The sequence below is a fragment of the Oryza brachyantha genome, chromosome 12 (assembly GCF_000231095.2).
Source record: "Oryza brachyantha chromosome 12, ObraRS2, whole genome shotgun sequence".
Lineage (NCBI taxonomy): Eukaryota > Viridiplantae > Streptophyta > Magnoliopsida > Poales > Poaceae > Oryza > Oryza brachyantha.
Genome location: NC_023174.2, coordinates 12266066 through 12279778, shown reverse-complemented (window position 1 = coordinate 12279778; position 13713 = coordinate 12266066). Strand labels below are relative to the sequence as shown.

Here is a 13713-nt window from a genome sequence, read left to right as displayed (position 1 = left end):
TTATCAATCGACCATCGTCTCTCTTTATTTATTTTATACTACCTACGTTCTAAAGTATATGTGTTACTATCTTCTAGTTCTAGGATTCTTTCTCTTCCGGCTTTGGCCTTGTATTTACTTTCTTAATTTTATTTTAATATATATACCGTAGGGGCCTCCCTCATTGTGCTTTGATAAAAAAAAATATAAGTAAAGACATGTTAAAAGATTATTTTTAGCCACTCTAGTGGTTAATTTTTGAATCAATTAAATTCTCTTTCTAAATATATGATTGACTTCGGAATCATTGAATAATTGAAATAACGAGAATCAATGCAGAAATGTTTATACTATGACACATAATTTGAATTATAGAAATGCTTATATTTTAAAACAAAGAGAGCATATTTTTTCATCTTGAGATGTTCTCTAATTCACTGAACCTAAGAGTATCATCAGTCTACAAAATCATACTCACTCTGTCCCATAAAAAACACTCCTAGTTTTAAGGAGGAAATTACGAAGAACAAAAGACCAAAATACCCCATTAATAACAAATAGTGTTGGTGGGTAGGTTGGTGTGGGATATTGAAATAAAATATCTCGAGTTATGAACCAAGAGTAGTTAAAAAGATACATATTTATTTTGACATAAAGTTAGAACTCTACCTATTGATTCTTTTTGGGACGGAAGCATGCATGATCGCCAACATAATTGAAATTATTTTATCCCAAAGTTCCAAATCTCAATCCATGCCGTTTACTTTTCACATTAGAGCAATTTTATAATCTTTAAGTGCACCATAACATATTTTTCTAGCCTAAAAATTTATATCACAAGGTACATATCACAATGATGGTAAATTCCCCTTCTCACTGTGATAATCCCTGCAAACTTCAATTGCTCCTCTGAGCCATTCTCTCCAAACCCATTAATTCCTTCTCATCTTTTTTCTCCATTTTTGTTTTCTGCGGCCCATCTTGGCCCATATGATTCCGGCCCAGGTCACACTGAAATCCATTGGAAATATATTAGTAACTTGTCTTCTTCGCATAAAACGACCTTGGTGGACATTATTGTTCGAGCCTGATTGCGTGGCTTAAACAGCATAGCCGAAACAATTTATTAATAGTTAAAAAATATTTTATAAATAATATATATATATATTAATGACGCGGGAAAATAAATTACTATGAAAAAACCAATATGAACTTTAAATCTATGTTTTAAAATTTAAATTTTGACATGTCAATATAAGAGTAAGCGAAAAGATAGGAAAATGGAGGACCACCATCCATTAGAAAAATGTATAATCTTTCGTTACCAATATGGCCTAATTTCGGAATATTTCAAATACTCCGACTTCGAAATATCAAAATTGCTTGTCTTCAATCTATGCGATTTTTGAATGGAAGTGAACTATTCTATCGTGTACAATTGCACAAAATGTTCGCTCGATCAATCTCTCCCCAAAACCTCTATGTTCGATCAAGAAATTAAGCAGATCTAGCAGTACTACAATTATTCAAATAATCACCTATTTGTTCCACTTCCATGCACCACGTGCGTGGAGAATCAATGCCCTCCGTATCATATTATATTAATATAGTAATTTTATCATCCTTAAGTAGGTGGTAATTTTACATAGAATTGTTACCTATTCAAGGATGGGAAAAATGATCTATTATATATGACTTTACGTTTATTTCAAATCAAATATTTTTAAATCTAATAAATTTATCAAATAAGAACAATATTTTCAACACTAAATAAATATTATTACAAAATATATTTAATGATGGATTTACTCCAACTAATTTATTTTGTTGAATAACACGAATGATCAAACGTGTACCAAAAAATCAATGAGGTTGTCTATTAATTAAAGAGTACTTTTTTACTATACCACATGTATTATGATATAAGTTACACAAAACCACGTGGGTTTTAACATATGTTATAGGGATAATCCCTTATATACACCTAAATTTTAACAAATCTCTTCTATGCCTTTGAATTTTACTGGTTTCCTTGTATAACTCTAAAATTTGATTTTGATCTCGGCCATGCCCTCCCGTTAGTTGACCATCTAATTTCTATAAAATTAACCATTTTACCCTTTAAACGAGCATAGAAGTTTATAAATTACATTATTAAAATTGTAAAAGTTATTGCTATAAACTATTAATAATTATGAGTTTATTTTGCAATTTATTATTTATGACAAAAACTATTTTAGATAATAAATAATAAATATTTAATTATTTTATTTTTATTAAAACTCATAAAAATGAGGAGCATTAATACAAAGATAGGACTACCATTGTTCACAATATTTTTTAAGAATGCTCCCGACCAAAAAAAATCTATTGTCCTATTAAATTTCAAAAAAAACTAATTTATTATATTTTTAAAAAAAACTTGTGTCAAAATTTTCTTTACTTACGTAAAATGAACATACTATGTACTCAAATAAAATTTTCAATTGTTTTTAAGCTTATATTCAAACTTAAATCACCAAGGGCATTATAGACATTTTTCACGAACTTAACAGTGAAATGAAAAAAAATATAACAGGACGGGCATAGAAGGGATAAAGTTGAATTTTAAAGGATATAGAAAGGATCATGTAAGTTTTGAGGGTAAAGAAGGGATTGAGTGAGTTTTCAGGGGTATAGAGAGAATTTACCATATGTGTTATAAACCCTGATATTATAGTTTAAGACCACTTTCACAAAATCACTATTAACGAATTTAATTTAATAGTATAGCAAAATATGATTAATATTAGGTGCGTGCAACTTATATATGATGGGACTTATAAATCTGATATAATTATACATATAATTTTACAACTCATATTTGATTAAAAGTATGGTTTTGTGGAACTATATGCCCATAATACTTATGGTTATTCGCCACGTATAAAAAATCATGTGGTTTTTTGAAAATGCCACATAGTTACTCTTACTAGTTATAATATGGGGAGAGTATAAATTTGATCAAATTTAAATGTGTTTAACTTAAAAGAAAAAAATGAAGGTGAGTTATTATAATATCAAAGATGAAGTACCTATCCACAGATTATTAGTCGTCGTCTTCTTCCGATGATGATGATGATTCATCTTCCTCCTCGTCATCATCCTCTTCCCCCTCCTCCTCCTCCTCCTCCCCCTCCTCCTTGCCGTCGTCGCGTCTCTTGCGGCCGCCACCGCCGCCGCTCTTCCCCGGCCCAACGACCTTGTGGACGAACCTGGATATGCCGCCGTGCATCTTGTTGGCCACGTACGTCTTCACTCGCGCCCTCCGGCTGCCGGCCACGTGGCCTGCGTCCGGTTCCGGCAACGCTACCGGCTGCTCCTGGTGCACGTAGGGCGTCAGCGCCAGCGGCGGCGACGGCTGGTGCGGCTGCTGCATGTTGTAGGGCGGGTGGTGCGGGCCGCCGGCGCCGGGCGCGATCTGCGGCTGCGGCGGCATCGCCGGTGCCGCTTCATGCGAGGACGGCGGCTGGTGCGGCGTGACGTACCCGGCGGCGGGTGCGACCACCTGCGGCGGCGGGTGGCGCGGGCAGCACCCTTCCCGGTGGAGGGTGAAGTTGCAGACGGGGCAGCGGTAGCCGGGGACGCCGGCGAGGTCGTGGAGGCAGGCGTTGCAGGTGCAGAAGCCGGCGGGGACGGCCGCGAAGTCGATGGCGACGGTGGCGCGGCCGCAGAAGCCGCACGGAGGGGTGGAATAATGGCCGGCGCCGGCGATGTGATCATCCATCACGACCAAAATAGTTTGGTCCTAATCAATTCTCCATTATATATACAGTGGCTTGCCGCACATTTCGCTAGCTAATCTATGGGGCTGGCGGTGGTGCGCGCACGCCGCGCGAGCACGGTCTGCATGTACAACAGTGTTGATAATTTTTAATTTATTTGATATATACATGTTGTGCCATAAGTACTCTACTTAGTTATCTGCACAATTTAATATATTATTTTTATACTTATTGCATGTAATCAATGCATAAAGTTTCCATATAAAAAAGATTACATGTAACTTGGGTGTACACGTCCAAGTAGTAGGTGACCAAAGACTCGAAGAAATGACATCTAATTTTTTCTTGAGTTAATGATACCACGTAGGGTAATATGAAAATTAGATCTTATTACCCAGTACAGCTACTCCCTGCTAGGGTTTACAATTTTGGTTTTGAATTTTCTAGGGGGGGAATTTTTTCGGAAATTTCAAGCGAAATTTTTCAAATTCAAATTTGAAAAATTCACAAAAAATCTGAAAAATTAGTGGATAGCTAGCTAGCAGCGTAGCTTGCCACCGTCATCGTCCTCCTCGGCAAGGGCCAGGAGGACTGCCGCTAGCTAGCTGGTGCTTTCAGCATCAGACTGCCGCACCTCGTGTCGTCCGCCGTGTCAATCTCCGCTGCTGCCTGCCATGGCAAACGCACGCACCGACGCACGCATCTTCCTTGTGTCTCTCTCGCCATGGAGGGAAGAGAAGGGGAGGGGGGAGTAACCTGTGCCGTCGCCGCCGCCTACAGCTTCTTCTTAAGCCGCTGGCGTCGTCGCAGCCTTCCGCCGTCGCCGCAGCCTCCCTCGCCGTCGCCTGGAACTCCCCATGCCGTCGCCGCCGCCTGCAGCCCCCTCAACAGCCGCCGGCGGCCGGTGCCCGCATCGTTCCCCAAACCGCGCCGACGCGCCGTCTCCCCCAGCCACCGCCGCCTTCCCTGCTCCTTAACCCGTCGGCACCTAGCCCTCGCCTTGCAGCCGCAGGCGGCGCCGCCGCCGCCGCCTTGACCTCCCCTTGCCGAGCCGCAGACGTCGGGGCCTCCTTGCCGCGCACACTGACGCCGAGCCGCCGCCGGTTGCGCCGAATCGCCGACGCCGTCAGTCGCCTGGAAGGAGCCCGTCTCAGATCTCGAGAGTGGAGACTTTGTTTGGCTCAGTGGGAGGTTTAAACTTTTGTGACCGAAAATTTTGCCAGGTAGTGACTGACTACCGGGCCCCACCGAAAGTTCTGAAATTTCGGAAATTTCGAGCCGAAATTTCAAACCTGTTCCCTGCACGTCTATGATGAAAAATATTTTCATAACTGTTTCTGCTCCCGTCCAACAGAAAGTATAGATATTATTAAATCTCATGTAAATGATACAGCTATATGTATAGAGTTTGTACTTTCTGTTAGGGAGAGAAGAAATATATATAGATGTGTTTCTACACCTTAGACATAAAAGAAGTAGCTATACCTGTTAGTAGGATAGAAGTTTCCATATATATACACACGACCATTGTCTTCACTCTTATACATACCCTTAGTATTAATCACCATTAGGTAGTGCTTAATGATTTTAGGTTGTAAAATAATAAGCAAATAAATAGATTAAGTTGACAATTTTAAGTTGCAGCTGAAGGATTTGCGACACCCATTTAAAAGTTTCAAATTTTAGGACGATAGTCTAAAAAATGAGTAGTGTTTGAAATCTTTTGATTGAAAGTTTCTAACTTTTTTTTTGAAAACAGGAAAGTTTCTAATTATTGGTAGAAAGTTTACTCGAATTGTTCAAATTTGGAGTTAGATTTTTCAATTTTTGAGTTGACAGTTTCAACATTTAATTAGATTTTTTGTATTTTGAGTTCAAAGTTTCAAGCATACGCACAAAAGAAAAGGAAATTTTGTCTTCTAGTCGCAAATGCATGGGTCCCAGCTTGAACTATAAATTTACACGTCACTCTTGCTAATTTATAGCATGCTAATTAATTGAGGATGGTCCTTTTTGCAGTCATGTTCTGTCTCCTCATTAAGGTAGAGATGTTGGACGAAATTAACCAAAATGATAATTAATTTTAAGTTTTTGTTGTAATATGTGCACTTACAAAAACCATTTCGATGGTGAATGAGTTTATTTTAAAGCATTTCCGATTTCTTAAGCTCGTAATGTGGTGGGTACCTGAACCTCTCTCTCCTCTCATTTGTTTTCCTAAAGCTTTGTTGTCCGAGGACATATATATTTTCATTCTATTACGAAGTACGGTTTGATCAATAATTATTCAAGTAATTTTTGTGTAAAAGATTATACCAGTGTATTCATATTTAGTGTTTTCATTGATATTGCTTTTGAGATATCACGTCTATGTTTTGCCAAATATAGATAGTCCAAGTTTAATCAATGATGTTAGTTTTAGATGAAATGTTTATATTTAGAATTTTGTAATGAATGAATTGCTTCATCCGTACCATTCCGATATCGTAGCGTAATTATGCAACTTTGAGTTAGTCTCATTAAAATATCTACCATTTCACAAAGTTCACCGAAAAACACTAGTGCCAATAGTGACAGGTTCCATTTTAATTTTTTGAACAGAGATGTCCCAGAGCATCTTATTCTTATACGTGCCAAGTTGAAAACAAACATTGTGATTTATGATCACTGTCCAACTATAAAATATCTTCATATGTACTAATAATAGAATGACCGTACTTTGTAATGGGATTATATCACACGACCAATGTTGACATCGAATTCAGATCCTCGGTACCACTGGCCACTAATATATGAGTTCAATAGTATATAAAGGCCCACGTATTAGTGAGCAGTATCGTACGAGTCCAATGGTACATAAGGCTAGGAACGGCAATAAGTCGGATCGGGTACGGATAGAGCAAGAACATAACCAACCCGATACCCGCTCTTAGATACCCGACTCGTACCCGAATTGATTCATGGGCAAAAAGCTATACCCAAACCCGTACTCGAAGGGCGCCCGAGTACCCATCGGGTACCCACCAGCTGCTCGCTCGTCAGCACAGCCCGCCCGCAGACACTGTCGCCTGACCGCTGCCCGCCTCCCCCGTGGACGCCGCTGGCCGCCCGCTCCCCTGACGGCTGCCCTGCGGTAGTCGCCGCTTGCCGTTCCCCCATCGACACCGCCGACCGCTCGCTCGTCTGCACCGCCTACATGCTCCCCCACAGACGCCATCGCCCAATGGTTGCCTCGCGGTCGCTGCAGCGGCCGCTCCCCCGTTGACGCCGCTGACGACCGCTAAGCCACTGGAGTCCGCCGTCATCGCCCGAGCCTTCACCTGGAGGCCGTCGCCACATCGCCGCTGGCTACCCCCCGCCCAGTCACCGCCACCTCTGGTACTCAGCCGCAACTCACAGGGAAACCGTAAAAAATGAAGGGAGGTGTGTGTATATATATATATATATTATGGGCTAATTGGGCCAAAAGATGGCTAATTAATCAAAATCAAATTGTATGTATGTCACTGTTTACTGTGTTTATATGTATCGGGTCGGATACGGGTTACCTGTGAGTAAAAACTGAAACCCAGCTGCTACCCATTTAGTATTCAGCTCACGGGCAGATATGCCCAAGGGCAAAAAAATTGCACCCATACCAATGCCTATCGGATACCCATGCGTACCCATACCCGTAGATAAAATTGCCAGCCCTAATTAGGCCCATATGTCAATTAGCAGCATCGTACTCTCTCCTCCCAGTTTTATCCATGGGGGTAATTCATATATAGGGTGATGGCAAACTAACCATTCAGCATCACCATTTGGGGTCAAGATGCTTTAAAAATGAAAGTGATTCAGTTTCATAATGGAATGGCATGCCTTCAGATGGATTTCATCAGTGCCAATGGACGTATCACAGGAGGATAGAGAAAATGTGAGTGCATACAAAGAGACATGTAGTACCATTAGGTGGGAGAAAGAAATTTTCATATCAAATTAGTTTGACTGATTCATATTACACTCATGCTCCTGAGTGAAATTTAAAATTGATATCAGGTCACTTCACAAAACATATATTTCACCATAAAACATCAATTAGAAGTGAAATATCAACACATGGTCTTTCGCAAGATTTCTTACACAGCATAGAAGTAAACATACGGGTAACTAATGCACAAATACTCCACCTCAGGACTACAAGATACAGAAAACGAAATGCAATTTGGAGACCAGCGCAATGGGCACTAGTGAACTGCTGAGCTCTTCTGGAGTTATATACATATGCTCTAACCTCGATACTCGCTTGTACAGACCTGAAACTCGAAGATGCATCTTGCCGCTCGAAATTGGAATCTAGGAAGCCTGGGGGGTTTCTAGAAGGCGATAAATAGTGATCTCTTGCTGCTTGAAGTACCTCCTGTCTTCCTCATCCACAAGGACAAGATTCAGGTAGTACTTGACACTGAATTTGTTGTTTATGTTGCGATAAGAAGGGGTCAGCTCGTAAGGCGTCAAGAATAGCCTCACAGGAATGGATTCTCCTGAAAAAAACAGTTATGTCACGTCCACAGCAACCACTTGCATAAACACAAATTATGAAAGAAGCTAAACACCGAATAGGCCTCACTAGTCACTAGAGTGGGAGCCTTTGGTCACTGGTGATGCTTAAAAAGATAGCTAATGATGGCTATAAATTTTACCTCTGAATATCTGAGGGAAATGTAAATAACACTATGCACCATGCAATTTGCTTGTCCAAGTATACATGGGATCAAGCTGTAGAGTTCTCGAGTAAATGGTTAGCTTTACTGGGACTGATATTTCCTAGTCCTCTTTCAAGTATATATGAGTTGTTTCAAGAGACTTTCACTTCCACAGTGCATTGTGCTAATTGAGAAGAATCCCAACAGGATCAAGTGATAATTTAAAATGGACATGCATTTATGGGTCTACCAGCATATTATAGCAGCCTGAAATTCCTTCAAGTCCATGTGTTTTGCAACAATATGGTCTATAAATTAGTTCCTTGCAACTCCAAAGCATGTCGATTTAAACCTCAAGCAACAAGACAAGCAATGAACTGTATATTTTTAAAATCTATTGATAAGTGATAATTATAAAAACGTACCTCTGACAGGAGCACCATCCATCAACTCAAACTTCGCAAGAGTTTCAGTCTCAACATATGCGTTAGACCCTGCTCCTGTTGATTCCCTACGACGTATCTCTAATTCCATATTTTTAATCTTTATTCTGACAAGAAGAAAGTAGATCTTCCCAATAATCACATCCTTGAGATGGTACCTGAATAAGAATAAGAACATTGAACAGTAAGAAATGCTGTGACGCCATATTCAGGAAATATCAGAACAGATAGCCAATTAAGCATATAACCTTACTTGCTTTTGCTGTATTCAAACTCAATATGTAAGCAATCCTCAATCCCCACTTCCATCTGGAAAGGTACATGCAAGATCATGAGTTACAAAATCGAATGTTTTCATGTCCCACATCGAATAACATTTCATATTAGTGTTTTTAACTTTCCGTATCTGTAGGAAATATTATCAAAATTCATAACTACCATGTCAGAACTTTGTTTTGCAATAATATACAATTGTTACTTGCCCAAAAGGTCAAAACCAAATTAACTTGAGGTATATGTTAGGACTTAGGACTATACAATCCAAGTCCAATGGTTTTAGGCTGATTAGATTTCATATGGAGCTACGGATATGCACAACTTTGAACCATGAGTACTGGAGGTTGTGTGCAAGGGAACTAAACAGCATTGCCAGTTTGAACAACCTAGGGTGGTTATGGACCAAGACCCATGGGTCCTTTCACAACCCAACTTAGCCCTCATATATTTTTAGCTTAAAACTCTATAAATTTCAACCCACCCCTTTTGAGCCCAGCCCTTAAATTTTGTAGGCCAAAATGGAGGGCCCATTACCACCCCAACAACCTGGTTAAGCCACATATGTTCAGCCTGCATGCATGGTTGAGGCCATCAGGTAAGCTACTGCAGCCCACTTCAGAACTTTCTTTTTCAGATAGCATAATTGGATGTACAGAACCCACACCACAACATGCATGCACACACCTGGAATATTACCAATTGCATTGGCATGAATGCATGAATAGTGATCTCCAGGTAAACCACTAGGACTACACATAATATAAATAGAGAAAATCTAAAAAATGCCATTGACAAACGTCTAAGTCTAAGAAATGCCATTGGCGAATGCGAGTTCTAAGAAATACCATCGTACAAACGAATTTGTCTGAGAAATGCCATCGCCATTAGGGTTCCGTCCATTTCCGCCGTTAAAAATACTGTTCATACTATAGCACTTAATGAAAAAAAGTTGACGGAATCCTAACGGCGATGACATTTTTTAGACAAATTCATTTGTACGATGGCATTTCTTAGAACTCACACTCGTCGATGACATTTCTTAGAATTAAGTGTTTGTCAATGGCATTTGTTAGATTTTCTCAAATAGATACTAGGAGCCATTTTATTTTAATTAAGACATGCCATATGCTGACACACCCAAAAGTTATGAAACAACAATTATCTTACTCTTACATCACCAATGACAGCTCACCTTGATACTGTTGTTGATTGTGGGAGCAGGAGAGTAATTTCTTACCTATAAGTAATAGAAAAAGTAATAAACAGCCTAGAAAAGAACATTTATGCAGATGATGCTACGAAAAAGGAAATGTGTTCAATTTATTTATTTTTAATTACGAAAATGCTTTGCATTTACCAAAACACAGATCAGGACAAGAATATATGGAACTAAGTAACAATGCCCAGAAAATTACTAATTTAAAACTCACCTATTAAAAAAGAAATACACAACTAAATGGTGTTTTTATCAATACTGGTGGCTTATGATAGTCTAGAGACTTACACAGAAATCGCGGGATTCCACAATGCTGCCCATATAGTTTCGGGTGATCGTGACCTTCAAAACATATCTACAAGCACAACTGTTAGTTTTACCTTCATAGATATTTCATTAAAGCTGTTTATGCAGCATCAAATGAAAAAAACCATTACAAACTCATACTATGAGTTCAAAAGGTTGAAAAGATTAAGATAAACCTGAAGTCACAATAACTTATAAAGTAAAGAACAATAGTAACAATTGGAAAGGTAAATATGATAGGTTAAAAACAGATTAGTTATATCCCACTGACTTACTAGTAGATATGAGTGTGCACAAGTCTTAGAAATATATAATACTAGTAGTTTTCAACCAAGTTAATAATGTAGATCAAATTTTCCTTCAGAATAAATAATAATGTAAATCCAATGAGATAAATTTTTATATTATAGGCAGATCATTCAGAAGAAATCATCTATTATACAACTGCAGAGTGAGCTAAGTTCTTGTCTTACAGAGGGACACAGAATTGGTCAATGTCAAAAATTAATAAAGTCACTTAAAATGTAGCATTTCGTACCTCAATCTGACATTTGTTCCATTGTAAGATTCATAAGGCATTTCAACAGTGGAAAACTCGTACGGATATGTTTTTCTTTCGTAAATTTCACCAGGAATATCTAGCTCACGCACTGCAGGGGTAAAGAAGACACCTCAGGTCATGATAGCTTCTTGCAAATGTCTGGTTATGTTATGATTGCTAACCTAGCCTAAGCAATAAAATGGAACCAAAACCAATCAGAAGAACATAATTGTCTGAAGACTCCTCTGTACACTTGATGTATCTAATTCTGCTTCCAGACTTATAAGCAGCTGCTTTTGTCCAATACCAGCACCACTGTCATGGGTATTAATTAGACTAGCAGACTCTGAGGCCCAAGGGGAGGTGTGAACAGTACCACGTGGTACTGTGGCACTAAGTTTAAATTGGTTAAGATTAGGTTAATATTCATATTTTGGAGATAAGTTACTTAGGGGTCGAGTCATCCATCTTTCTTTCTTTATATTTAGGGTGTTGTATCTATTTTGATTAGGCAATAAACCAGAATCAATCTAATCCCTCCCACCATTCGCTTCCCCCAACCTTAATCCTCCTCACATACTAGAAGCCAACACTACCCAGCTATCCTCCTAGAAGTGTTTACGCTATGAACTCCTGAACGAGACAGATGGCCATAATATCAGTTATAGCGACCACTGGTGAAAGACACAGTGGGTGAATGGTGATGATAAAATGCCAATGTGAATATGTGATACAATAAAATCCCTTAAGAGTTTTCCAAGCCAGAGTAATTTTACAAGTAGTATGTACTTCTAATCACTCAGCCTCATCTATAGTTCTCATCACTAGTAAAAGAATTTTAAAAATCAAATACACTCCATGCCCACAAGTGAAATGATATTGTTTTCAGCTCTACATCTAGTGCAAAGGTATGCATATCGAAACAACTAAAACCAAATCGCATAAGTCGTGTTCAGCTATTTCAGCTAATATTTCTACAATCCCTGGAAAGTATCGGGTTTAAAATGCTCAAACGAACATTTGAAAGAACAGCATGCATTCAAAAGCACTGCCATACAAACTTATTGAAGCACCCTAGTTAAGAAAAGTTATAAAAGTAGATACTCACCCAATGAGGTGAAGTCATAGAATTTGCCTCGGTCCAAATAAAGCTCTGCAATATTACACCCAAAAGGAAGGTTAAATGAAGTTAGGACAATTTGAACAACTTGCAACATTGACTGCTAAATAGATTGTCTAAACAGTTGTGTATCAAACACCCAAAAAAAAAATATCGCAATTCAGAGTTGAAAAGAAATGGGCACTAAAGCAGCAGTGAATATATTGGAGCAACACCGCTGAACATGTGGAAGCATGAGCAGGAGGGACCATCATTCTGAGACTTGAGAAATCCACAATTCAGCATTGCATACCTATCTGACCCAGCAACTCGATCTTAACACCCAAGTGCTCGATCCTCTTGCCTGGAACCGGCGCTACCGACACCTGATCACACACACGAACTACATTTAACAACCCTCTCCCGCACCCAGCTCCATTCACCAAAATGCTGCAACAATTTCCACCACAGAACAGAAGAATCAAAGGAAAGGTGAAGCTGAACCATACCTCCCCGGATATGGTCTCCAGGCTCTGGAAGATCGGCACCATCACCGTCCTGCCGCTGTCATTCTTGACCGCAATCTGCACACAGCAGCCACACCCGCGTGAATCAGCCACTCCCGGCGCTCAGCTCACAGCGACTCCCCCCCACCAATCCACCTAGGTTAGCAGCAACCGCGAGACGAGAGAGTAGCAGGAGAACGGGGAGGGGGGGGCGCCTTACCTGCTTCCGGGACCGGGCGTCGGAGAAGGTGATGGCGATGTCGCAGGGCGGCTTGAACGCTCCGACGATGTAGTTCTGCGCACACGGAGAAAGCTCGCCGTCAGGGTTTTTGGAGGTCGAGCGGAAAGCAGGGAACCGCTGCTACTCCTGATGCGGTTGGGAGGAGGGAGGAGCAGTTACCATGGCGGCGGCGGCCGGCAACGAGCGGCGGCGGGGGCCGAGAAGATCGAGATCGGAGCACGGGGATCGGCGGACGGCAAAACTGGGGTTTGTTCGTTTTTTTTTTCTTTTTTGCTCTTTTTCTTTCTGTTGAAAATTCGGGAGGGGATTCAATTCGGGTTCCGGGTCAGGGCCCTCAGGGATGACAGGTGCGACCAGCGAGCCAACTCAGGCCCAGACGCCAGTTTAGGTGGTGTTGAGATGGCAAAAATTTTTGAAAAAAAACCATGTCAAATGTTTGATCGGATGTCGGAAGGGATTTCTGGACAAGAATCAAAACAAATTTCAGATTCCAGCAGGAAACTGCGAGACAAATTTTTTGAGTCTAATTAATCCGTAATTAGCACATGTTGGTTATTGTAGCATTTATGGCTAATCATGTCGTAGTTAGGCTCAAAAGATTCGTCTCAAAATTTTCTCCATAACTATGTAATTAGTTTTAATGATCATGTATATTTA

The 13713-nt window shown here is 40.1% G+C and overlaps 2 protein-coding genes across 3 annotated transcripts; both read right to left on the bottom strand.

The window, feature by feature from the left end:
* Nucleotides 1–934: 934 nt before the first annotated feature.
* Nucleotides 935–4898, bottom strand: LOC107305375 (proline-, glutamic acid- and leucine-rich protein 1-like). Its single transcript, XM_040529523.1, has 3 exons — nt 4500–4898; nt 3054–3864; nt 935–990 (listed from the first exon to the last, which is right to left on the bottom strand). Exon 2 carries the CDS (start codon nt 3743–3745, stop codon nt 3068–3070), a length of 678 nt encoding a protein of 225 aa, XP_040385457.1. The 5' UTR covers nt 3746–3864; nt 4500–4898; the 3' UTR covers nt 935–990; nt 3054–3067.
* Nucleotides 4899–7712: 2814 nt separating this feature from the next.
* Nucleotides 7713–13348, bottom strand: LOC102701042 (vacuolar protein sorting-associated protein 26A-like). Of its 2 annotated transcripts, XM_006663976.2 has the most exons (11): nt 13216–13348; nt 13036–13110; nt 12819–12893; nt 12623–12695; nt 12319–12363; nt 11208–11319; nt 10652–10718; nt 10340–10384; nt 9125–9180; nt 8854–9029; nt 7713–8266 (listed from the first exon to the last, which is right to left on the bottom strand). In XM_006663976.2, exons 1-11 carry the CDS (start codon nt 13216–13218, stop codon nt 8079–8081), a joined length of 915 nt encoding a protein of 304 aa, XP_006664039.2. In that variant the 5' UTR covers nt 13219–13348; the 3' UTR covers nt 7713–8078. The 2 variants fall into 2 exon arrangements, with proteins under 2 accessions (XP_006664039.2, XP_006664040.2); XM_006663977.2 differs by lacking the exon at nt 10340–10384.
* Between the last annotated feature and the right edge of the window lie 365 nt (nt 13349–13713).

Bases quoted from the DNA above. Each gene is read 5' to 3' on its own strand.
- LOC107305375 (XM_040529523.1), bottom strand. From the start codon at position 3,745: ATGGATGATCACATCGCCGGCGCCGGCCATTATTCCACCCCTCCGTGC.
- LOC102701042 (XM_006663976.2), bottom strand. The intron at 12,894-13,035 runs GTAAGGCGCCCC...TGCTGTGTGCAG, and splicing joins ACGCCCGGTCCCGGAAGCAG to ATTGCGGTCAAGAATGACAG. The intron at 8,267-8,853 runs GTACGTTTTTAT...TGTTTTTTTCAG, and splicing joins GGATGGTGCTCCTGTCAGAG to GAGAATCCATTCCTGTGAGG.